The sequence below is a fragment of the Danio rerio genome, chromosome 10 (genome assembly GCF_049306965.1).
Source record: "Danio rerio strain Tuebingen ecotype United States chromosome 10, GRCz12tu, whole genome shotgun sequence".
Taxonomy (NCBI): domain Eukaryota; kingdom Metazoa; phylum Chordata; class Actinopteri; order Cypriniformes; family Danionidae; genus Danio; species Danio rerio.
In genome coordinates this window covers 7,468,011-7,493,941 of record NC_133185.1, presented here as the reverse complement: position 1 = coordinate 7,493,941, position 25,931 = coordinate 7,468,011, and the positions used below count along the sequence as shown (strand labels likewise).

At 35.1% G+C, this 25,931-nt stretch overlaps 1 protein-coding gene across 3 annotated transcripts in view; it reads left to right on the top strand.

Moving 5' to 3' along the window:
* Positions 1 to 6,987: 6,987 nt before the first annotated feature.
* Positions 6,988 to 25,931, top strand: part of sh2d4a (SH2 domain containing 4A) — a 31,802-nt gene continuing 12,858 nt past the window's right edge. Inside the window, exons 1-7 of one of the 3 annotated variants that reach the window (XM_073914420.1) lie at positions 6,988 to 7,090; positions 7,469 to 7,535; positions 9,096 to 9,369; positions 12,353 to 12,512; positions 15,048 to 15,192; positions 18,450 to 18,597; positions 21,396 to 21,585. In XM_073914420.1, coding sequence (XP_073770521.1) covers positions 9,195 to 9,369; positions 12,353 to 12,512; positions 15,048 to 15,192; positions 18,450 to 18,597; positions 21,396 to 21,585 — 818 coding nt within the window. In that variant the 5' untranslated portion in view covers positions 6,988 to 7,090; positions 7,469 to 7,535; positions 9,096 to 9,194. Of the gene's footprint in view, positions 7,091 to 7,265; positions 7,343 to 7,468; positions 7,536 to 9,095; positions 9,370 to 12,352; positions 12,513 to 15,047; positions 15,193 to 18,449; positions 18,598 to 21,235; positions 21,586 to 25,931 lie in introns of those variants that run through there. The other 2 variants (XR_012386119.1, XM_005156459.6) reach the window with 2 other exon arrangements.

Sequence of the window (25,931 nt, the reverse complement as noted above, 5' to 3'; positions counted from 1 at the left end):
CACTACTAATTACACCCTTGCTATGTCCAACTTCCAAGGCCACATGAAGCACCAGCAAGATAGTATCACAGATTCATATAAACATGGATAAATTACAGGATTCCAGTGCAGCATGACACAGGAAATGCCTTCTTCTTTCAATTTATGCTACAGCAAACTTTTTTGGGGTGTGTGTGTGGGCGGGGGGCGGGGGCAGGATGGTAAACAAGTTGTTTTTTAAAAAATTCTGATCAAGTGTGATAAACAGGTTAGGTTTTTTGAACAACACCTTAACCAGTTAAACTCTGCAGACGTCATCGACTTTCACTTTAAAATTTAAAGGGCTAGCATTGCACCAGACCCCCTTTAGTGGTTTCGTTTGAAAGTGTAGAATCTATATTTTATGCACATATGCATCACTTTGGTTTTTATTCTACTGCACAAAAGTTATTTACACTTAAATACACAGTATTTTGGAAACCCGAGCTGCGTATTGAACATTGGTTTATTTTCATATTTTTTATATGACGCATGTACAAGTTATAGCTCAAATGAAAGCTCTTGCCGGTGCTCATATGGTTCTAGCATTCTTTTTACTGAATTATATTCACACAGTTGCCGAATGAATCACAGTGTTTTCCATGGCGCAGAAGTGAAAACAATACCTTTATGATCAATAAGCATCCCCAGATAGCACAGACAGCTGTCATCTCTTACCTTATGCTGTGTGCTTCAGGGCCGTTCTCCTCTGTTTATGAGGTGATGTGCATGAGTAATCCTTTTATATGTCTGACGTGGTCCAAACACAGTGAATTATGTTTGATCAAACAAAAGAATAGTGAAATATGAAAACAATGATCGATCCCTGTGGCTTGTACAGCACCTCTCATCTGTAGGAATACAATAACTTTTGCATAGATTATGGTAGAGACATTTTTCTTTTTTCCTATGATTACAGACATGTGCAGGAACCACTAAAATTAATTACAGCAAGCTAGACCACACAGAACCTAAAAGGTACACCTTCAAATTTGAGTTTATAAAAAAATATACAAATAGCGCCTCTTTTTTTTTAGGTGTTTATTATAACACAGACAACATATACAGTTATTTTAAACACTTTTGTAGCATTTACACCTCTGCATGTGGATTTGGGAAGCTTTTAAATGTGGGTAGGCAAAATCCAGGCGGAAATCCCAAAATAACAGCAGAGTTTAACTGGTTAAATGTGTTTTTAAACTATGACCAGACCAGACTTGGGTAACATACTCAACGGGATCTACACATTGAATCATAAGATTCAGAATAAATCACCAAACCATAACTTTGATTTAATTTGTTAATACAGGGGAGTGTTAAAGGGGTGGTCCACTACGATATCATATTGTAAACTTTAGCTCATTGGTAATGTAGCTATGTGAACCTAAACAACATCTCTGAATGTAATATGCTCAAAGTTCAAAGGGAGACACTGGCTTTTACAGCGTTAGCTCAGCAAAGGCTACAGCGAACAAAGTTTGGGGACTACAAAATATACATATATACATACGTTCAATGACCACACACTTGCACCCTGCCCAGCGAAGGGGTGTGGCCAGGGATGCTGTAAAGTTATAGCAGAGAAAGCTAAAATGGCGTCCAAATGCTGCTCTTTCCACAGAACTCCTTCTGTTTCTGTATTTGGGCTTCCAAAGGACACGACACGAAGAGAGAAATGCTTACAATTGAATTTTGATTATAATCCAGAGAATTATTAAAAAATTATAGCTCTTCCATTTGACAAAGGAAAACTTCCAGAATCTCCTCCAGTTCAGCGTTGGATTCATCTAAAAACTCCTCAAAGAAGGAGCAGTTCAACCATAATAGAAACAGCTGTGGATTGTGAGCCACAACCTGTAAGGATTTTCATTTGTTAAAATTGGTCTTTTACAAGCAGTTTCTAGCATTAATTGTGTGTTGTAGTGTGGACATAAACGAGAACGTAAACAAGGATGTACACAACGGCAAATGCTGTTTGGCACCGTTAACAATTTAGCTAAATGCATATGACTCCATCAAACCACTGTAAACATCCACAATTTTCACCAGCGCTGCAGTTTCTCTCTATATGGTCGCTTTCCCTGCATTCTACATCTCAAATAACAAACTCGAAAAAAATATGCAAACGTTTACATATTACTACTGGAGCTGATCCGCATATCACAGCACATTATGTTAGCTGACCAATCATAGCCTCTTGAGGGCGAGACTTTCAGAGGAACTAGGAAATATGCCAGACATTTTCATGTTAGCTGAGTAGCTTTATACAGTTTAAGTAAAATATATGAAATACATAATGTGATTTTTACAAATAAAGCATGAGCACACATTGCTTTGCATCTTATAAACATAACCAAGCCTTAAAAATACACTCTGGACCACCCTTTTAAAGTACAAATTAGGAATAGGCAGGTATAAGATTCTGACGGTATGATAGCCTATCACGGTTTAATGGTATGACGGCATTGTGATTACTTCTCTAAAATATGCTCTTTTTAAATGTCTTAGTAAAAAACAACAACTTTTTCCCCATTAAACACAAATATATTTTAGTTTTGGAATAATTTATGATATTTTGGAACAGTAAACATGTCAGGCTAAATGATTAAAATAAACCATTGGCCTCTGCTCTCTTCATTAGTTTAAAAAAAACCTATTTCATACACATAAAACAATAAAATAAAAACAATTTAAAAAAATTATTTACATACAGAATACCTTAGGTACGGTATGACACTTTTTTTTGCGGTTTGAATACCTTGACTTTTCCAAAGTGTGGTAAACCTTGAAACTGGTTATTATCCCATGCCTAGTCCACAGAAATCAAGTGATTTATGACTGAATGACAAATAAATATAACTGCCAGAAACTTAAAATACCGTACTGATCTACCATACAAAAGAGAACAACAAGATCATAATAAGCCTCATTTATAAATACTGCTGGTTTCTAGGACCTATTTAAGTTTATGTTGTTTTGAACAAAATGTGTTTTGAGTAAAATTCACACTTATAAATAGCCTCAATTGGTTACATATGTTGCACTTAAAGTGAAAAGAAAAAAAACTTCCGCATTTCGCGATGCTTGTGTGGATGATGTCGGAAAATATGGCAAAAAGTCCTACATGACGGTGATAGTTTGATTGCGGTGTTTACTTCAATAATGCCACTAATATATGCATACTCCACCTCTTAATTCCCTTTCTGTTTAGTTCAGTTTTGACTTTAGTCGGATTAAGGTAATCAAAAAAAAATTGCTGTTTCGAGTTTATTTTCAGGTTTAAAAGTTTTTGAGCTAAAATTCATGTTTACTTAAATAGACAGTTAGTAAAAACAAGTCTTATTAAAACATAATTTATTTCTATCACCAATTATCATAGTAGAACAGTTTCTCAAGCAGTTTGTGAATCATTTTGGAAACAGGAGATGAGCCCCTGGTCTAATGCGCCACCTGGCTTGAGAAACCGGTTCTCAAAGACTTACTTTTAGCCATTAATTTGGGTAACACACATATTCTCAAAGCCTTCGGCAGAATTTAAATGAGCCATTTTAATCTAAATTCTAGATAAATTCCAAGATTACAGTGATATTAATCTAGATTTTTTTTAAATCTATGCCCACCTATATATATATATATATATATATATATATATATATATATATATATACATATCGCCCACCCAGCCCTACTTATAAGTCAAGTCAATCAATGTTCAAACATAATATGTTTTGTTAAAATTGCTAAAATGACTTACATTTTATACAACTATCACTTCAACCAACATGGAACAATAATGTATACAGTATAATGTCTAATAAATATAAAAGTAATTTCTTTTGTGGTTAGGAACTTCTGAAATCATTTAATCAAGATATTTTGGCCTAACAAACACTAGACTTTCTCAGTGTAAGGTTACAATAGTTACCCAAGAGATAATAATAGTAAAAATATTACTTAGAACTTATATTAATTATAACTGATCAATTGTAATAAATACTATAGAATACTTAGTGTTTTACTACAGTAAACTATTGTGTAATATAGAAAAATATGAACCCTATAGTTCTACAAAAAAAAAAAAAAAAAACAGTATCGGGTAAAATATTTACATTACTATAGTTGTTGTGTCTCCCTGTGTTATAGAATTACCACAACAGAGTAATTTAAGAATGACAAGGAGGAGGTGCTGAACAACTTAAATGTATTTAATACTTTGATTAAAAGGCTTTTTTTTTTTTTTTTTTTGGTAACGACAGCTTCAAGATGCCTCTTTTATAGAGAATGAAGTCGCATACATTGCTCAGGTGTGCTTTTTTTTTTACCCATACTTCAACAGAGTCTAAAAATCTTGATGGATCTGTCGGACTCAACTCAGATCTTTAGTTCTTATTTTTTATTTAATTTAATTTAGGAGATTATCTGGGGAATTCTAGCAGGTTTGTTTTCTTTTTTAAAACATTTAATAGTTTCCTTGGCTCTGTTTCATTGTCTAGCTGAAATGTCCACCCTGCTTTCATCTTCATCATCCTGATAATGTAGGATTCGGGACTCGAGACTAATCCAGACAATCTTAATGTACACTTATGTTGGGCAGGACTGCTTACTAACTACTGGCTTTTTACACTTTCCTTACCTGTGTTCAATACATTTTCCCTGTATGATTTAATTGTATTACACATGACTTAATTTCTAAACCAATAAGTTAGTAATTATTATTATATCTCATTAGTATTTTACTGTGGTCGTAACTGACATCTAATGAAGATTTCAAGTCAACAACACCTTTTTTTTTCTAAGAAAACTGTGAAGTGTTCAATAGGCCTATTCATTTTACCCACTGTGTATTTGTGCTGTTTCCATTACGTGATTTGCATAAATGTTAATGAATGTTGGTGAGTTTTAGCTTGACTTTCGATGTAAATGTACTAAACTTAATGAAATAGCACAGCCTACGTCGACATCCTGGCCAATGTTTTCAATTCTGTTATTCTACCTACAGATCTGTTGTGCAGGGGTAAGTCTGATCCAGTTTTAATGGCATTTGACAGTTTCATTAACATAATATGATGATGATTGCGTTTATCTTACCGAATATAAGGAGAGGAGATCTAGGTCTATGTTGACATAGAGGTAAAGTTGGTTTTATATTCAGATATTCAGACATTCTCCTTAATAATATACTTTCAGAAAAGTATTCTTTGCAAACTCTAAATAGGGAAATCATATTAGCAGTTAGTGACTATCAAAGTACAGCATTGTTTACAGTCTATTAGATGGTAATGTTGTTGTTTTAAAGTCATACTTGTATGCTAATTCCGATTGAATATTCAAATAAGCGTGGTAAACAATATAGAGACAGTAAAATGAACGAATGTGTGAAAATAAAACCAACTTTACCTCTATTATGTCGATATACTTCCTTTGTGATTGACTGTGCCATCGATAGAGTTTCCAAATATTTTCAGAAAGAAAAATCTATCCCCTATAATGTACCAAATAAGTTCAATTGGACAAAGAATCGCTATCCACACCTCACCACTCCTACATCAATGTCAAAACTACTTAACCTGTATTGAGTATATGAAAATATTTTATATGGTTTTTATATTTCAATATTTTTATATATTATATCTTTATATTTAAATAAATAAGTTAAATAATAAATAATTCCATTGACTTAAGTTCAGCTTCTAAATAAATAATGATTGTATCCTCCTCAGACCCAAAGAATGTTCATTCATTCATTCATTTTTTTGTCGGCTCAGTCCCTTTATTAATCCAGGGTCACCACAGCGGAATGAACCGCCAACTTATCCAGCAAGTTTTTCGCAGTGGATGCCCTTCCAGCCGCAACCAATCTCTGGGAAACATCCACACACACACTCATTCACACACACACTTATACACTATGGACAATTTAGTTTAACTAATTCACCTGTACCGCATGTCTTTGGACTGTGGGGAAAACCTACGCGAACGCAGGGAGAACCTGCAAACTCCACACAGAAACGCCAACTGAGCCGAGGCTCAAACCAGCGACCTTCTTGCTGTGAGGCGACAGCACTACCTACTGTGCCACTGCGTCGCCCCAAAGAATGTTTTTTTCTTTTTTTATGTGTGATTTCCTACCTCCTTTGGGTTAAAAAAAATCTACAATTTAGAGTTTTTACATTTTTTACGTTTTGTTTTTATTTTTAATTTTACAGCATGTTCACTGTAGTGGACCACAGGACCATTTTAGTTCAGGCAACAGAAAATTGGATGCTACATGATTCACTGAAACTAAGCAGTTCATAAGAGTTAATTGTTCGAACTATGTGCTGTTTATTTTCATTAATTACGTATATGTTTGTGTCCTTATAATGATTCAGTCCATCTGCCAAGGAAACTGATTTATTAAACACAAAAAATCTCACAATGACAATCTTATTGCACTACACACTGTTAAAATATTACATTACATTATTATTTTTCAGTGGATACAGCATACTGAAACTACATGATTAATATATAAAATGTATGCATAGGCCTCTGAAAGAAAATCAAGAAATTTCAGCCATGTGCGATTTCGGTGGTGGTTTATGACAAGTGCGCCACCTAGTGTGGGTTGTTCGTCACCACTGATATTGCTCAAATCAAGATTTTTAAAATATGCAAATCAGAGGTATTATGAAACTATTTTATCACGCTGTTTATGTACATTAAATTCAACATAAAACAAAACAATGTATGCATGCCAATCTGAAAGGTAACATTAAGATATTGTCAACCCATATGCTATTTCAGTGTTTTTTTATGGACAAGTGCTCTATCTAGTGCGGGTCGTTCGTCACAACTAATCAATATTTGTGTTATTTAATTATGCAATATTGTATTATGAACAGTGCATAATGTATAACGCTCTGTTTATGTACGTTTAATTTAACTTTGAAAAATTGCTTAAAATCACTCAATCTTTAAAATTGTTTCCTATCCGTGTCAGAGGTCATTGAACAACACATTCCACGCTGAGTCTCTGCACTTTTCGCCTTTCACCTGCACTGTGAGGTTTAAAAGAATCTGCTGGACGGATGTAAGCTAAAGCTAGCTACGCTATGTGTAACTAAATATGTATCCAAAATATACCAAAATATACTATATTGCTATAGTAAATGAGTTAGAATTGTGTGGCTGACGGCATTTAAGAGGAACTGCGCGCATGTCTAATAAAGCAAACAAATATAAGAGCGGCACATAAAGCACCTTTCATGCAGCTGAATGTGTCTTTCACACGGAGCCGGAGGAAGAACCAAGTGTAGGAGGGAACTGAGTTTGAGTTTTAAGGGTGTGTTCAACATTACCACTGACTTCACTCGAGAATTACCTTTCTGTACAGGTTTCTCCTAATGTTAGGTGTAGTTCTCAAAGGAATGAAAGGTTATAGTCGGCGTTTTTTTGGGATTGTTTTTAGGTAAGCCACTGAAGTGTTTCTCAAATCCCCATGCGAGTAATGAGTGTGTCAAGACTTGATTAAAGCGGTAAGTTTACCTCTCTCTCTCTCTCTCTCTCTCTCTCTCTCTCTCTCTCTCTCTCTCTCTCTCTCTCTCTCTCTCTCTCTCTCTGCGTGTGTGAGTCATTAGTGCTGGATTTGATCTGGCATTGATTGATTGACTGTTTTGTGTAGCTTCCTGTTGCTTGTTTACATTCTTATATTGTATGTAAAACTTCTGGGTTTGTTCAAATATGATAAATTTGTCTCGAGATTACCAGACATCCGTTTAACAGTTAGACTACACTGTATTCCTATGTTTTTACATTGTGACTTAAGTGTAATTGTGACTTTTGTTTCCAGCATTTCTGAGCTTAAATATCCAAATTTCCCCACAAAAAGGAGTCAGAATTCTGTTTATGCCTTCAGTTATATTTTATCTGACTTTTTACTTGTTCAGTTTTTTACATCTCACAATACTGATTTCTAATTGATATGTATAACAATTCTGTGTTCATCATTTGGTTCCAACAATGGAAATTAAAATGAAGCAGATGTTAAAGCTAATCAATGATTTTTAATGTAGTACATGAGATTCGTCTCATTTTTGTTTTGTTTTCTTATCAAAACCAGAAATATCTTTAAATAATTTTATTAATGTTATTAAAGATTTTAGTGCCTATCAGGTTATAGGATTAATTTCAGTAAAACTAAAGTGATGCCTTTAGGTAGTCTACAAACTAGGGTTGTCGCGATACCATTAATTCATGTTACGATACTATACCAGCTAAAGTATTGTGATACCAAGTAGTATTGTAATGCTGTAATTCATAACTCAAATCTATTAAATAAAGAAAATTGTCAAATATTATATTTTAAAATGTTATAATAGGCCTACTTGAATTGAATTCATAATTCCTTTATTATTAAAAAAAAAATGCCACTTTACCTAAAATGTATTGATTTATTTAGTTTATTTTGTAGATAACTGACCAGCAAAAATACATTAAAATAAAGATACAAAGTATACCAAACGAAATGAGTTGCTAAAAAGCATTTTTTGCAAGAAATTAGGCTAAATGAAGTGGTAAAAAAAATTCTCAACATTTCCTGTTGCTATTTTGTGTTTTTCATCTATTGTTTTTTTTTTTTTTTTTCATCCATTACTTTCCTTCCTTATCTGCAATTGCCTCTCTGGCTCCATCGCTAACTGTATTACAGAAAAAAAAATACTAATGTTTTGCTTCTTACACTTTACATTCCTGAAACTTGCCTACAGCACTTATTCATTGTTGCACTTATAGTTGTGTAAATTGCTTCCTTGTCCTCATTTGTAAATGTAAATGTATTAGTCTTATCAGGTAACAATCCAAAATAATTCAAAATCTTAATCTAGATAAATGCTTAATCCTTATTGGTAGAACCCAAACTAAATCTATCTCCAACTTTTTTCTCTCTCTTTGAGATTTTTTTTTAGCTTTATGTGGTTGAAATGTTTTGTTTATGATGTATTTTTTTCTTTGTTTGTGTAAAGTATCGTAATTTATTTTCTATAACGTTTCGTCTGAGGAAGAACATAAAAGAGTTTGAAATGGTTGTGTTTTTACAGTCCACCTCTCTCAAAGAACAAGAGACACCCCTATTACCCCTCTGCTGACTGAAGATATTTGAGTTCTGTCAAGGTGGTGTTTGTCAGTGACACGGGAAGATGCTGCAGCAGATACTGATCGACATGTACATTGAGCCGGATCTCCTGGCTGAGCTGAACGAGGAACAGAAACAAGTTCTCTTCTTTAAAATGAGAGAAGAACAGATCAGGAGATGGAAAGAAAGAGAGACACAGCTGGAGAAACAGGAAGCCGCACATGCCAAAGCCAAAAAAGGTTTTTATTTCCACAAACATTTTGTCATTAAGATGTGAATAAGCAGTTAAGTTGAGATCTATGCAATGCTGTTTTCTAGCCAAACCTGCAATCATTTGAATTGAAAATACTTTTCTGTTTAAGATCACTGTTTCGTCATATCACACAATAAAGGGACAGTGAAAATAGGGTTGGGCGATGTCGACCAATTTGACATCTTACAGTGTCTAATGTGAAACATCAGGATGAATGATGGGATTGTCGTCGTAGGCTGCGGTGAATTCATTATTTATGAATAATTATTTAATTCATAAAGAATTAATTATTAGTTATTAGCCTACCGTTTCAACTACCTGACCCACATGGTCTTTATTTTACTCATAACCAAATCACAAATAAATAAAATTACACACAAATCACCACCTGTCAATCACTTTTTCCGCAGGACTCTGGCATGAATAGGCTGAGTGATCTGTCTCTGAGGTTTTCGCTAAAATTACTAAGTACAAGCGTGAAAGCGAAAGATTGAAGCAGTGTACTGACGCTGTGACCTGAGACAAGATTAATTAAATATCACCTTTAACAACTATAGTGAGACACGATTCAGCGGTACATTCTTGATAAACTGTTCGACGTGCACTGCTCTCTGAGGTTTTGTGTTTAAAGCACCCGCAGTCACCTGGAGCTCAGACATGAGCGTATGCTGCAGCGCATGCTCGTGTGTGTGTGTGTGTGTGTGTGTGTGTGTGTGTGTGTGTGTGTGTGTGTGTTTATGTGTGTTTATGTGTGTGTGTGCGCGTGCGTTTTCAGCGGTATAGTGTGGAGGGAGATCTTTTCAGAAATGCTATATGAAATGCCAGTGTGTGTATTTCTCGAGCGGGTTGCTGCTGCGACGAAGGCGGGGCAGAGGATCGTGATGCTGGCTCCGCATTGTGATGTCTATCTGCCGTCGGCGATGGAAAACTGAAAATTCAGCTATCATTTATTAACTCTTCACTTGTTCAAAACCTATTTGCGCTTTCTTCTTCTCTTTAACACAAAAGAAGATATTTTTTAAAAAAGTTGCTTGCTGGCACCCATTGACTCCCATAGTAATTTTATTTCTTAAGGCTCCTACACACCGGGACGCTTTTCGTTTGCGTTATTCGTCAGCGTTTTACGAGACGTTTTTCCGTATTCAAACCCAAGCAATTTTCACTGGCGTCAAGCAGAAGAGTATGCAAAATCACTCCTTATCATTAGATGGCGCTACACAACTTTAAGCTTCTGACACCCAACACATAAGATAAGGAAGAGAGGAAGTCAAAATGCTGCTGCAAGGCTTTAAACGGTTGTTGCTAGAGCTGATACGTTTGCGGCCGGAAGTTAACGAGAAATATTTCTATTATTTATTAAATTTCTCATTTGTTGTATTTTATTAACGTCCACCCCCACCCCAACCCTAAACCCAACCGTCACAGTAATGTAAAAACAGTTGTTGTTATACAGTGTCATTAAAAAAAATGCTGCTTTATTAATGTGTATATCGCACTTCTGGCCGGCCGCATATCCAATCTAGACTTTACCGCTTTAAACAGGTGCCAAAAAACATGACCACGTTACACCAGTTTCACGCGCTTAGCACTGATTGCCTGTACACTATCGAGTTACTTTTAAAATTCTTCTCTTGGTTTTTACATTTCTACAAGGCCTGGCACTAACTTATCCTGTTGATTGAGCATCAGCCTGCTCGGTCTCTTCGGTAATCTAACCAGAGATTGTGAAGCCATGCACAAGGGAACGTTAGACGGGGAGAACTAGCTCATTTGTATCAAAGGCACAGGCAACAAAAACAGCTACAATGTCTCAACATCTCAAGTTTCCCATTTTTAAAACGGAATAATAAATAATCTGATGGGTTTTTTGAGCTGAAACTTTACAGGCACATTCTAGAGACACAAAAGACTTGTATTAAATCCTGAAAAAGGGGTAAAATAGCTGCCCCTTTAAGAAAACTTTTAAAATTAAGACAATCAAAAACTTTAGCTACAGGTCCATGGGCGGTGGAAGACTAATGTTAAGTTCATGTATTTACTAGCATGGAGTAAGAATGAAAAATACTTGCACAGCATTTATTAATCATAGTTTAACATTCAGTAATGCGTTATTAAAATCTAAAGTTGTGCATGTTAGCATTAGTTACACTATGGGGTTTGTTGAGTCCATGAATCTAAATGGCTGATGAAGATACTTTAGGGTCGTTCATACAGAATGTGTCTTTGCATCTAAAAATGGTGAGACACCAAGGTCAAGAGTGATTTTGAAAGTCCACATGAGATCTAAATTTGCAATGTTTATTTTGCTAGCACTCATTGTTATTTTTAAAGTAAGTTATTAATCTGTGCAAGTTATAATCCATTGAAAAAAAACTGTTTGTTTTGTTAATCTTTAATGCAAGTTGGACCATTCGCTTAAGTGTATGAAGTGTCAATTTTTCTGTTGATGTCAACCTGAGGGCTTCCAAACTAAGTGCATATTAATACCCTCCCTTAACTTTTTAGTTTAATGTGAGAGAATGATGTACAAAAGACAGCCACACTCATACTTAATATTCCGTTTTGGTTGGAAGTACATCAACATACTGAAATAAAAGTCTCAGTCACGTAGACCTTTAAAAAGCTCCACCATGTTGCCATCAAATAAAATAGCTTGCTACTGTAAACAGATGAGTGGTGCTGCATTTAAAGGTTTATATTATTTTAACTTGACACGACATCTCAAAAGAGGCACTGCCAAAAAAGTGAGTGTAATGTTCACGCTTATGTCAAGTGCACGTTTACATAAAAATTACATGTGTTGTTCATTGTTTTTACATGTTGACATTCATTAACTAATATTATCAAATAGAGGATTTAGTAAAGGGTTACCATGATATTCATGAGGCATGGCTGGTCACTACGTTCATTCAATGCAAAAAAATATTGTCAGTAGTGTGAATGTTTTGAAATACATGTAATTTATGCAGTTTCAGGAAAGAGTGTGTCGTGGATGAAGGGTCTGGATGATGATGTTTGGGTTTGGGTGATGGGAGAACATCAAAATGACAAACCCTATGATCAAGTCTGTGATGAGATCATGGCCCAGAGAGCAGCCCTGCAGGCCCAGAGAGAGGCTGAGGAACTCAGGTAAAACAACTATATTATTCACCTTATTCTTCGTAGACGAGCGGGCGCAGCCATTTGAATATTTCTGACTCGAGACTTCCGGTCTCATTCACTTTCATTCATTTTTAGACATTAAAAACGTCTCGTTTCTCTGTTTGATGTTGTAAACTGATATTTCCTTATTATATTGTTCTACTTGGTTTGTATAGTCATGCAAAAAAAAAAATATATATATTTTTTTATAATTATTTTTTAGGGGTTTTCACCTTTATTGATAGGACAGTGGAGATGTAGAGACAGGAATGTGTGGGGAGCATAGATAGAGGAAGGATCAGCAAAGGACCTTGAGTTAGGAATCGAACTCTGGTCACTGCGAGCACCTCGGTGCTATATGTTGACGCACTAACCACTAGGCTATTGGCGCCAACTAGTCATGCAAACATTTGTTTGTAGAGTAATTAGTTTGACCGTTAATTATTCCTAGTCATTTCTCCAATAGACGATTGAATCTGAAGTTTTAAAACAATCGCAAAAACAAGCGCACTTCCGCATTTTAGAATAAGGTCAATAGCTTTCATTAATGACGCAACCACAATTATTATTTGATGAAATACAGCATGAGAATCTGAAATATTAGTATATATTTATGTACTGTCGTTTATATTCTTGGTGCATATAACTTATTTTATTGTGTGTTCTATTTAGGATTTAGACATTAGCCCCTTTCACACAGTGATACCGGTAAATATTCGGAAAATTTCCAGAACGACTTTACCGGTAAATTCAAAAAAAGCCCTGTTCACACAGGCGAGGACGTTACAGAATTTTTCCGGAAAAAAGCATTCACACATCCATCACAAAATGCCGGTAAATTCTGACATCATTAACTAGAAATGAGCTCTAAACGGTTGCGCTTGTGTTTGTAAACATTTGACTACATCACAAACTCTGTGGATGGATCAGTATTGTGAACAACTCCAATGAAAACATAGAGAAACACTTGCGCATGTCGAGATGTTCATGATATGTGTGTTTGCTGGTGCTATGGGTGCTCACGGGCACACGCAAAGCTTGAAGGTAAACAAACAACGTATAATCATAAACTTTTTATCGATAATTATTTACAAAGTTAGCATTAAGAAGGAACATATACACGTTATCTGACTAACATCTAGCAGCTAAAGGTGTCTGGAAAAATATTCAAGGGCTTTTATTCTCATAAACCGCGCGCACGGGAATGCGTCTGACTGTTCTGATTGGCTAAAGTAGACGTCTCACGTCAGCACGATCTAGACGTGGACGCGCTCTTTCCGGAAATCGTCCTTCTGCGTTCACACAGCGCAGCATTCCGGCAAATTACCGGTAATGTTACAACTTCTCTTTCCGGAAAATAGCCGGAATGAATTTACCGGTTTTTTCAAAAAGGGCCCGTTCACACATACACACCTTTCCGGAAAATTGCCGGTAATTTTCCGGAAAGGTCTGTATGTGTGAAAGGGGCTATTGTGTTATGCATATTTTATTTATGTTTATTATAAATATTACTATTGAGATTTTTTTCGGTTTTATTTCAAATCTTAAATGTTTGTTTACTTATCTCCAGTTTGCAATTTTTTGTGCTTAATATATCTACAATTTTCATCTAAGATTATATTGTATTTCATTTCATCATTACAAATAATAGAGCATTTTATTTTACATTTACATTAATAATTTGAAGATTGAATTGCCTCGCATTATCATCAATATAAGATCACAAGCTTTGTTTTATATTTCCAAAATGTTTTTAGATTATTATGAAATTATTTCAATGACTTTAATGTTTTAAATTGAACATAGTGACACTCTGAAATAACACTTATTGTTATTTGACTGAAAATGTATTGCTTGGCATGAACTACAAAGTAATCGACTCTGTCAACACTGGTTAAATATTTTACCGGTTTAATGGAATGTTGCAGCACAGTGCTCCAATACTGTTTCTACTATGCTACGTCCTCCTTATGTTTTTTCAATAAAACTATTAGACTGAAGTTAAAATAGCATTTTTTTTTAATTATTAAACTGCTTTTGTGTAAATCTGTTCAACAAACATATGGTTAGTATTCCCATGATGCAATATGTGCTGTAGATAACTGCACTGAGCAAAAGGGCAGAAGTAAAGCTGAAGAGGCTTCTGTTTACAGTAATAAGGGGATTCAAGTAGAAACCTTTTGTTATCATGTCACAGCCACAATAATACCATAAAATATGGGCCCAAGTCCAAATTGATATTTGGCTTAGTTTCATATAATGGAAAATAGGTGAAGAAACCTGTTTGTCTTGGAAAACCTTCCACAAACCATACTAGACAGACAGTAAGAAAAAGGAATTTCTTTTGTGCTGTATGTGAGTATGCAAATGTGAAGGAATTTACCTGGCGTGTACATAGAATGTTCTCACTGACCTTCATGGCCTCTTTTCATAGCAGCATTTTTCTGTTCTGTGAGTAGTCAGCTACCTCTCATAACCTATGCATATGTGGTTTCTATGTTGTTTTCTCTTACAATTGCCAAGGGTTAAGAAAGCAGCAGAGCTGGAGAAGCGTTTCTCTGGAATATATCTTGAACCGGAGCAGGTTGTATTGTCAGATCAGGAAGTCCAGCAGAAAGCCAAACAGGCTGAGGCTCTTCAACAGAGAAAAGCAGAGGAGGAACTCAAGGTACTGCTGACTCACACCTATGACAAACAGTAACAATCAGTAGCTGTCAATTGATATTGTTTTTTAACCTCATTAATTTCAGAATGTGATGAATAATTAGAGGCACATTCATTGTAATTTGCATTATTAATAACTTAAATGTAATTTGACCCCCCCAAGAGGGCATGGAATCATGGGAGTTGTGGTCATCCTACTGGACTTTTTTTTTGAGTATTTTAACGAAGTTATTTGACATATTATGCCTTTAGTCTTATTAAATTAGTCCCTAAAGATTACTTAAATATGGTACATAAAATTATCAAGCGGATATTTACAAAAAGCTTCTTTTAGAATGTTTTCAATACAATTTATTAAAGGGGTGGTCCACTATGATATTATATTTTAAACTTTAGTTGATGTGTAATGTAGCTGTGTAAACATAAACAGCATCTGTGAATGTTAAAAGCTCAAAGTTCAATGCAAAGGGAGACCTTGGTTTTTACAGAGTTAGCTTAGCAAAGCCTACAATGAACGAATTTTGGGGACTACAAAAAAATGCTTGCGGGCCTTGTGAGATCACAAACGTACTTTTACCGCACACACACAGCTAAGGGCTGTGGCCAGAGGCGCTGTAACGTTACAGCAGAGAGAGCTAAAAAGCAGTCCAAACGCTGCTATTTCCACAGAACTTCTTCTGTTTCTGTATTTGGGCTTCCAAAGGACACGACACAAAGAGAAGTGCTTACAGTTCAATATTAATTATGTTCCAGAGAATTATAAAACACACAGCAAGCATGATTTGACAAAACACAGCTCCAGAATCTCTCCTAGTTCAGTGCTGGATTCGGTTAAAATCTCCTCAAAGCAGAAGCTGTGAACTACAACCTGTAAGTGTTTTTATTTGTTAAAATGGATCATGACATGTACAGTGTCTAGTGTTAACGGTATGCTGTAGCAACGATGTAAACAATGGGTAATGCTGTTTTCCACCACAAATGATTTAGCTACAAATTCATATTTATCAGTCAAACTGCTGTAAACACACACACACACATACTTCACCGGCGTGTGCAGCCTTTCTCTATGTGTGTGCACGACTTTGCATTGTTTCTCTTTAGGCAGCTTTTCTATGCGTTTCACATCTCAGATTAAGAAGTTGCAAAAGATATGTGGATGATTCATATTACTTACACCTGCATATTCCGGATATATGTGAAAGACGTTGTGTAACGCGTTGAGTTAAAAAATACACAATAGCTCACCTGACTCATAGCAGCAGAAAAATAAATCAAGGCTCACACAGGTCTCATCCCACATCTTGTGTTTTATTCTTCTGTAAACAGTGTGACGATATATTACAGAAAATAACTTAATCCGAGCATCAGAGAAAAAGAAAAAGAAAGTCCCGCATAAATGTTACACACATATACAGAAAGTTCACACATTCACACAGACACACGCAATAGCGATGTCTCTTAAATGAGTCGCACCCCATTTTCACTCGTTACAGACACATGTCAGATTTTATTTTAGAGAGCAGGCAGGAGGTTGACTGACTGTTTACACAGCAGAAAAGCGCATGCTTGTACGGGCATGACGTGGAGCTGATCCACGAATCGCTGCAGAGGGAATCAGAGGGCCTTTCAGAGGAACTAGGAAATATCAGTCTGTTTCATGTTAGCTGTGTAGCTGTATATAATCAAAGTGTGATTTATGAAAAAATAAAAAAAAACATGATTTCCTCCTGAATTATTAGACCCCCTGTTTATTTTTTTCCCCAATTTCTGTTTAACGGAGAGAAGATTTCTTCAACACATTTCTAAACATAATAGTTTTAATAACTAATAATAACTAGTTTATTTTATCTTTGCCATGACGACAGTAAATAATATTTTAATAGATATTTTTCTAGACACTTCTATACAGCTTAAAGTGACATTTAAAGGCTTAACTAGGTTAATTAGGTTAACTAGGCAGGTTAGGGTAATTAGGCAAGTTATTGTATAATGATGATTTGTTCTGTAGACTATCGAAGAAAAAAATAGCCTTAAGGGGCTAATAATTTTTTCCCTAAAATGGTGTTTAAAAAATTTATAATTGCTTTTATTCTAGCCAAAATAAAACAAATAAGACTTTCTCTAGAAAAAGAAATATTATCAGACATACTGTGAACATTTCCTTGCTCTGTTGAACATCATTTGGGAAATATTTAAAAAAGAAAAAAAATCCAAAGGAAGGCTAATAATTCTGACTTCAACTGTGTATGTATGTGTATATATATATATATATATATATATATATATATATATATATATATATATATATATGTGTGTGTGTGTGTGTGTGTGTGTGTGCGTGCCTGCGCGTGTGTGTGTGTGTGTGTGTGTGTGTGTGTGTGTGTGTGTGTGTGTGTGTGTGTGTGTGTGTGTGTGTATTGACGAATAATTTCAAACAGGCCAATTAACGGAGATGGATCAATTTTAATAAATGTAATTACTGAAAATGAATCAAAAACAGACTCCCAAGAAGGAAACGAAGCTGGATAGGTCCAAAACATGTGAAGTAGATTTGCAGGTTCGGAGTGACATTTGTCACAGTTTAAATCTGTAGCAGTGAACACGCGAGCCAGTTTACACTAAGACCAGTGAACCCTGTGGACTACTTTGCACAGTAGAATCCCATGACGAGCACATACAGATGATGTTTGGACCTTTTGTAAAGTTTTAACCAAGCCGTACAATTTTAAGTTGAGTCAACTTTTTTTTCTTTTTTCTTTTCTTTTTCTTTTTTTTTTTTTTACAGTGCAGGTTCTCATAAAATGTGTGCTTTGTTTCAAAGTTGGTCATGGGCATCCAGGGTATGCATCAGTGCACAGTGCTCATGAATGTGGTGCACACCCTGTACTCACACTGAGGAGAGAAACTGTTGAATAAAGACATTATTCCTGTTTTATATGAGCACAATTGACATGATAGGATTTTGAATGAACCACTGCAGGTGTGTGGTCTGTTTCGAGGATGCTTTTGGTTCCTTTCTGCTCGAGTCAAAACCATTGTTGTGTATGGAGTTTGAGGGAGCTTTCACATTTCACCTGAAATACCTTAAATTGTATTCTAAAGATTAATAAAGGTGTCAGGGGGTTTTAGTAATTAATAACTGAATTTATATTTTGTGTAAACTAATACTTTACTTATTGCAGGGGCTTTTTTTGTTACCCTTTGTTCCCTTTTTCTCCTTTTAAGTTTATTTGTGGTCTCTGGATGCTTGTTTTTGCTCAGAAAATGGAGCAGGAGGAGAGGCGTAAGGCTGAGGAGGAGCTGAGGAGGCTGGAGCAGGAGAGGAAACAGCAGATTTACCAGTGCCTAAAGGAGGTGCAGAGCAGCAAAAACACACTAGAGGAGGAGGATAAGGACTGGAAGGAGACATGTAAGACAAACCTCATCAGTGCTGAACACTACACCTTATTTTCTTATGAGTTTATTATTTATTGTTATATTTTAACTTGTATTTGTTACATGTACTACTCATTTAGGATCTGCATTACTGTACTGGACATTCAGGTGGATCTCTGAATAATCCATTAGTTGACTTTATTTGTAGAAAGTGATTAAAACCCCTTAACTGCAACCCCCACTTTTTGAACATAGACATGAAAATGGCATGTTCAACTTCATAGACCTCAAATTCCGGGAGGGCCACAGCTCTGCACAGTTTTGCTCCAACCCTAATTAAGCACAGCTGATCCAACGAGTCAAAGTTGTCAAGATCACTAGACATTATTAGATCAGCTATCTTTGATTAGGGTTGGAGCAAAACTGTGCAAAGCTGCGGCCCTCCAGGTATTGAGTTTGAGACCTAGGACTTAAATGAACGCCAATCTTCAACACTTTGCTATATAGATATAAGCTTAGTCTCATTTTAGACAGATGTACAATTTTTATTATATTTAAAAGGGTTCAACACAGTTTGGACAGTGTTTTGTTGTGTTTCATTAAAATTGATTCTCTTAAGACATCAATACTCTGATCAATACTCCTGTTTCAAAATAAATAAATAACTGTTGCTCAGTAATAATTCCTTAAAATCAATTAAACCATCAAAAAATAGACATTTTAAGCTTTGAAATCATATATAGTTTGTCATTACTGACTTATGTTTAGACTTTAAAAATGTAACTGCAAACAGTCCAATAGGTGACATATTATAAAATATATTGTATTGACATATGGTAAAATATTTATTTAGAAGATATAGGCATCATGATTCATGATAGAATCATGATTAGGATTAGACTGACATATAGTGAAGTTATCTTAAGTGTCCCGGTAGCGAGACGGTGACAGTTAAACCTATTGACTTAATTTTCACATTTTTCACATACTGTAGTTTGCTGAATTTTAAGTCACCTTAAAAGTTCAACTTGTCACTTGTCAAGTTTTTTTTATTAAAGCAATTAATTGATCTAACAGTGAACATGTACTTATGTTACAATGTCAACAGCGAACATTTCGAAACCCCTTAGAAGGGAACATGATGATTAGGGCACAGGGATGAACCCTCAATGTTCTGAACGCGTTAGATGTATTTCTGAAACATGAAATATTTGATTTGGATGTTCATTTAATGTTTTTTTAATGTAATTTCTTGTTTCAAAATGTCCAGAGAACATTGAAAAGCAAGTTGTAAATGTATTATATTAACAGAAAATTTTTACAAAATATATATCTCCTTGTTTGTTTTGTCACCCAAAATACTCTTACTTTCTCATTACTGCAATTCCATAAAAATAATCTCATTATTTGTTATCTTTTTTTTTTTTGTCAATTTTCAGTATCGTCATTACACTACTACATCTTTTTTAGTTAAAATTTTTGTTGTATAAAAGTCTACAAGACAATAAATTAGAGAACACATATTATATAAAAAATAAATTGAAATTACTGAGAAAGAGTGGAAAATAATTTTTAAAACACAGTGGAAATCAACATCCTCCTCAGTCTGGAGGGAATTTGGTTGGAAAAACATCATTCGTTTTTTCGTCATCCCTGAGCAAAAGACACATTTATACAAAAAGGCAGTCTGCTGGAGATTATGTGGCTCAAATAAAGCAAATCATTCACATATTTTCTGGAAATGTTTAAAAATCCAGGCATTTTGGCAAGACATTCATAAATATTTAGAAAATATATTCTATATCCCCATCGATTTTTCTTCCTCAACTTTATACTTAGGCCTAAAAAAATCCTATGTTAGAAGAAAAATCTGACAAAAAACTGCTGAAAATTTTGCTGATAGCCTGTAAAAAATGCTATAACCAAAAAATGGTTACCGCTTGAAATACCTCAAATTAGTGACTGGTTTGACATAATTTATGAAATCTATAAGACGGAGAGGCTAACAATGAACCGTCGTCTACAGACTGAGGAGTTTATTGAGACATGGAGGAAATGGGTAGATTATATTCTGCCGTTAAGACCAGATTTATTATAGAATGAATGAATAGTTAGAAAGATGTGAATTTTATTTTGTTTATTTTTTGTATTATTACTAGTAATGAGAGAAAAAATAACCGAAAGACAGAAAGAAGAACATAAGGTATTTTAAATATTGTACATTTAAGATCCTAAAAATGCCATCCTCATAGTTCCATGTGTACATAGTTTAGGTAATAAAAAATAAATAAATAAAAAAATTAAAAAAAGGGTTGACTGGGTGCCACAATATGACAAAAAAAAGTACACAATTGAGTTGTAACTGAAAAGCAACAAATTAATTTTATCCGTTTCTTTTTGATGATATGCAAAACAATTATAAGTGTATTGATTTTCTTGTTTCTTATAATGTCCTTAAATCATTAATGTAACTTCCATTTTTTATTAATGGAAATTTTTTAGTATTATATCATTTCATTTATTCCTACAATTTTGGGAATCCGATCTTTGATTGTTTTGTGAATACACTGTGAAAAACCCTATGTATGTGAATTTGGGAAAAAAAATGTTTGTACTGTAAATCTAATATGTGATCCATACTTTTAATACTTGGTGATACATTTTTGTTACAGTAACAAGAATCATAATTGGGGCAAGGGGGATCCTAACAGGCTTTATGATATTTGTCTGAAAAGGGAAGTGTTGTTGTCAGTAGTTCTCTTTCTGGTGTTATGTTCTCCCTGATGCATATATAATAAGAATAACCAGTGTGATTTTTGCATGTGGTTTTAGTGCAGAAGTCTAAAGCTGCAGACATGCGCAGACGATCTCTCGCCAAACAGACAATCGAGGATCATCGCAGACGCTCAGTCAAAGCTCTAGAGAGAGGACGTGTAGCAGCCATGACAAAAGCCTTTGCCAACTCAAATCCAGCAACTCCACCTAAACCCAAACCCAGAAACACCAGCAATGCTATTAATCGGTGAGTCATGTCATATGGTTCACATCAGAGCCAGTGTTGTTCATAATAATAAAAGAAAGGTATATATATTCTCCAACTGGTGGGACCAGATTGTTTTTACCCATTGTAGAATCGGTCACTTCAGGATGACACACAAGTTTTTAATACTTGGAGAAGATCCTCCCACATGTTCTGTCTGTAAAAGCATTTTAACTAGCAAGCATGTTCTATTAATTCTGTGAGGAATCTATTTTATACAGTTCAATCTTTTGAAACTTTTTTAACAGTTTTTTTTATATATATTTTAATTTTCTTAAAGCAACACAGACCAATACAAAAAGCAACAAAATTTATAAAGACAAAAAAAGGAAAAGCAAAAAAAAAAAAAAAAGATTTTAAAACTATTATTACATCAGTTCCTCCAGGATTATACATGGGTCAACAATGTTACACATGTATATCTAGGCCAGTGGGCACAGGCAATATGGTCATCTTGCAGACGATGACAGGGTTATACCTTTAAACTGTTATAATGGGCATTTGCCAATTCACTAAAATAGGGTTTCCAGGTGGCATCGAAGCCAGCAATGTTATCAGATATGTTATCTAAGTGAAGTTTCACAAACTGATTTCGAGAGGAGCACGCGATATGATTGAGCACGCCTGGCTTCTCATCTGAAATAAGTAGTAATCCAATCAGAGTGACCCAAGCTTACTATAAATGGCTTCGTTTTGGAAGAATCCCTTCGTTTTCCTTTTCCTCCCTTTTCTAACGGGGGGCTCTCGAGACCTACCTGATCTAAGATCCCCTTATATGCCTATTGACTGGGCGGGAGCCTTTGGCGTAAGTGTCTCCGGGCTCTCTCCCAGGACAGCAAGCCAAACCTGCTATTAACGCTAAGCATATCTAGGTGGGGACTCTTGAAATGTGAAGTGTTAGAAAATTACAAAATTCAGGATTTAAAAAGTGGTTTCGATGCCTTTTTCCATAAACAAAGAATATTTTTTTAGCTAACACCATTCCATATTGGTCAGCTTTTTTAAACTGATGACTGAACCAACAAAGTGAGTTAGACCAACCAAAAACAGCGATTGCTGGATCAGGAGCGAGGTCACAAGAATAAACCACAGAGTAGAAGTTGAACATTTCACTCCAAAACTGAAAAAGTTTTTTCAAATTTAAAGAAAAAAAAGTTTGCCAAAAAATGCCTTTTTCAAGACAAAAACAAAAATATAAGTTGATTTCCCAGTGATGGGTTGCAGCTGGAATGGCATGAGCTGCATAAAACATATGCTGGAAAAGTTGGCGGTTCATTCCGCTGTGGCGACCCCAGATTAATAAAGGGACTAAGCCGAAAATTAATAAATAAATGAATATGAGATGAAAAAGGCTGTGCTTCATAGTCACTGCATGGTCTGAAGTGACTTTCACACCAGACATAGAAAGTGATGTGCTCTGAAACCCATTCTTTTTGATGGCTTGGCCGTTTGTTGTTGTGTCGACCAAAAGCAAGAGCACTGTGACTAGCTTGTGTGCGGGCTGCAGTTAAAGTTCAAAATAGCCAATATTGTAGATATTAATGATATTTCGCTCATGAAAGAATTAATAAGAGAATAAATCAAGGACATCCAGGACAGTTGTTTTTGCAGAATTTAGCCCTTCAGTCTTAGGGTGCTTTCACACCTGTGAATCGATTCAGTTGTTCCGAAACAGAGATTAAAATTGTTACATTGTTGCTCTTTGCTCTTGGAGCGGTTCGCTTTCACACTGCAAAGTTTCTAATTGGACCAAAAGAGCTAAAACAAGTCACGTGCGAGTAAACTCTCCTTACATTGGTCAGAGCGTCAGGGTTTATTTTGCAGCGTCCCGCTCAGCTGTCAGGAGAGGTGGTGGTTTGGTGGTGATTGACAGGGTGCGCGCGCGTGACGTGTCTGAGGAGAGACACGGTGGGGAGGGGTGAGAAGGGTGCGCAACGATGCCTATTTGAGGACTGGGAGAGAGACGCGAGATTACCGGGAGATCATCACTCGTTTGCGGGCATCCGGAGACTCGCGAAACTTCCTGCCCTACTCATAATTCTCTCTTTATATAGCCATAAGCCTATTACATATCCATAAAACACTGTCATATAACCGCGCTCGGATCGGATCGCTTTCTCACTGCAATCGAACCGCTCCAGGGTTCGTTTCAATCGAGCCGAGACCACCTCACTCAAGCGATCTCGGAGCGATTACTTTGGCGCGGAACAGAGCGCGATTGCCCTGTTCACATATGCCAAACGAACCGCGCTAACTGGGCAAACGAGATACGTTCCGAAACAAAAGTGTAGGTGTGAAAGCACCCTTATACAGCTATATTCGTGTTTAAACTTGTCTTCCTTCATACTGTGACAACATGTACAGTAGTATACCATGTAGTATACTTGTTACTGCTGCTTGCAATAATTCTACTGTGCTGTCATGGCAGCACTAGCCAAATGAAACCTCTTGACTCGTTTATTGTCAGCAAAATATGGTTATTTATAAAATGAAAAAGTCTTTTAGTATTATTTAATAAAATAATAATTAATTATTACAAAGCAGTTTTGGTTTCAGTTTTTGGCCAAGTGCATCCAGAATATTTGGTTTCTGTTTTGGCCGAGAATTGTAATAGGAAAGAATAAAATAAAATAAAAGTTGTTTTATTTTCTGTCAGAATTTCATCAAGCTTGTCATGATGATTCTTGAATTTTTCTGTGCTCTATAGCTGAAGTTCATGCATTTATGATGTACTTGCATAGTGAAACTACACCTGCTTCTACATGTCATCAGCATGGACTGTGAACTGCATATTGTTTTCTTGCTAGTCTCTTCTGGAAATACTGGTTATGCTTCATTAATGGTAATTATTCAAAGTAATATACTTTATTCATGCTCATTCATGTTTTGACAACTGCACAAAGGTCAGATGTAGGCCATGAGCTGGGCCAGAGAGAATCTGGGGACTTTTGTTTAATGATCTGTGAGTATAGAAGTTGAAAACACACAAAATAAAAATAAAAGCATTTATTTATTTGTTAACAATGTAAATTCAGTTAGCAAGTGAACATCCACTAAAAGACATAGAAAATATTAATTTAAATATTTTTGTACATAAACTATTGCATATTATTCAACAATATTACTTTAATATAAAAACTGAATAATATATAGACACGTTTACATACAGATGAAGTCAGAATTATTAGCCCCCTATTTATTTTTTCCCCAATTTCTGTTTAACATAGAGATTTTTTTCAACACATTTCTAAACATAATAACTTTAATAACTCATTTCTAATAACTGATTTATTTTATCTTTGCCATGATGACAGTAAATAATATTTGACTAGACATTTTTCAAGACACTTCTATACAGCTTAAAGTGACATTTAAAGGCTTAAAGAGGTTAATTAGGTTATCTAGGCAGGTTAGTGTAATTATGCAAGTTATTGTATAATAATTGTTTGTTCTGTAGACTATCGGTAAAAAAAATCGCTTAAAGGGGCTTATAATTTTGACCTTAAAAATGATATAAAAAAATTAAAAACTGCTTATATTCTAGCCGAAATAAAACAATTAAGACTTTCTCCAGAAGAAAAAATATTATCAGACATACTGTGAAAATTTTGTTGCTCTGTTAAACATTATTTGGGAAATATTTAAAGCAGAAAAAGAATTCAAAGGGGGCTAATAATTCTGACTTTAACTTTAAGCACATAAATAGAATCAATGACGGGCTCAAAATTGTGCAGAAATCTGCAGTTTGCTGTGTATTTCTGCGGGCACAGATTCCATGTGGGCTTAAACGTAAGACTCTTATGTATAATTTTTACATGGAATCAACAAAATAGTTCTCCCTTTTCACAGCTATGTATCAACAGTTGTTTTCTTTCAGACATGCAAATATAAATGAACAGTATGTGCTGTGTATAAGGTATTTACATAACGCATCGTTTTCATATTGGCTCTATTGTGCCTATTTCATCAAAACAAACAGGAAAGCATCGAAATCCATGCATGTAAGCAGTCTTATTAAACCAAGCAGGACTGTGATTATTTGATTCGGCAAAAAATCAGAAATAAAAGTTATATTAATATCTATGCCATCTACAATACATGATGTGATTTATTATAAGCAAAAACCTCTAAGTGCCGTCTAATATTACAATTGGAATTGAGCATTTTTTTTCTCAGACTCTTATGTTTATGTTGAGTTATTTAATTTTCAAGACCTTAAAAAGGATGTATTCTTTGCCATAAACTTGAATTTACTGAACCTACAGACAGGAGCCTGATAAAAAAAGGCTCGTTTTTAAAGGAAGTTTCAAATGGCTTTTAGAGGTTTT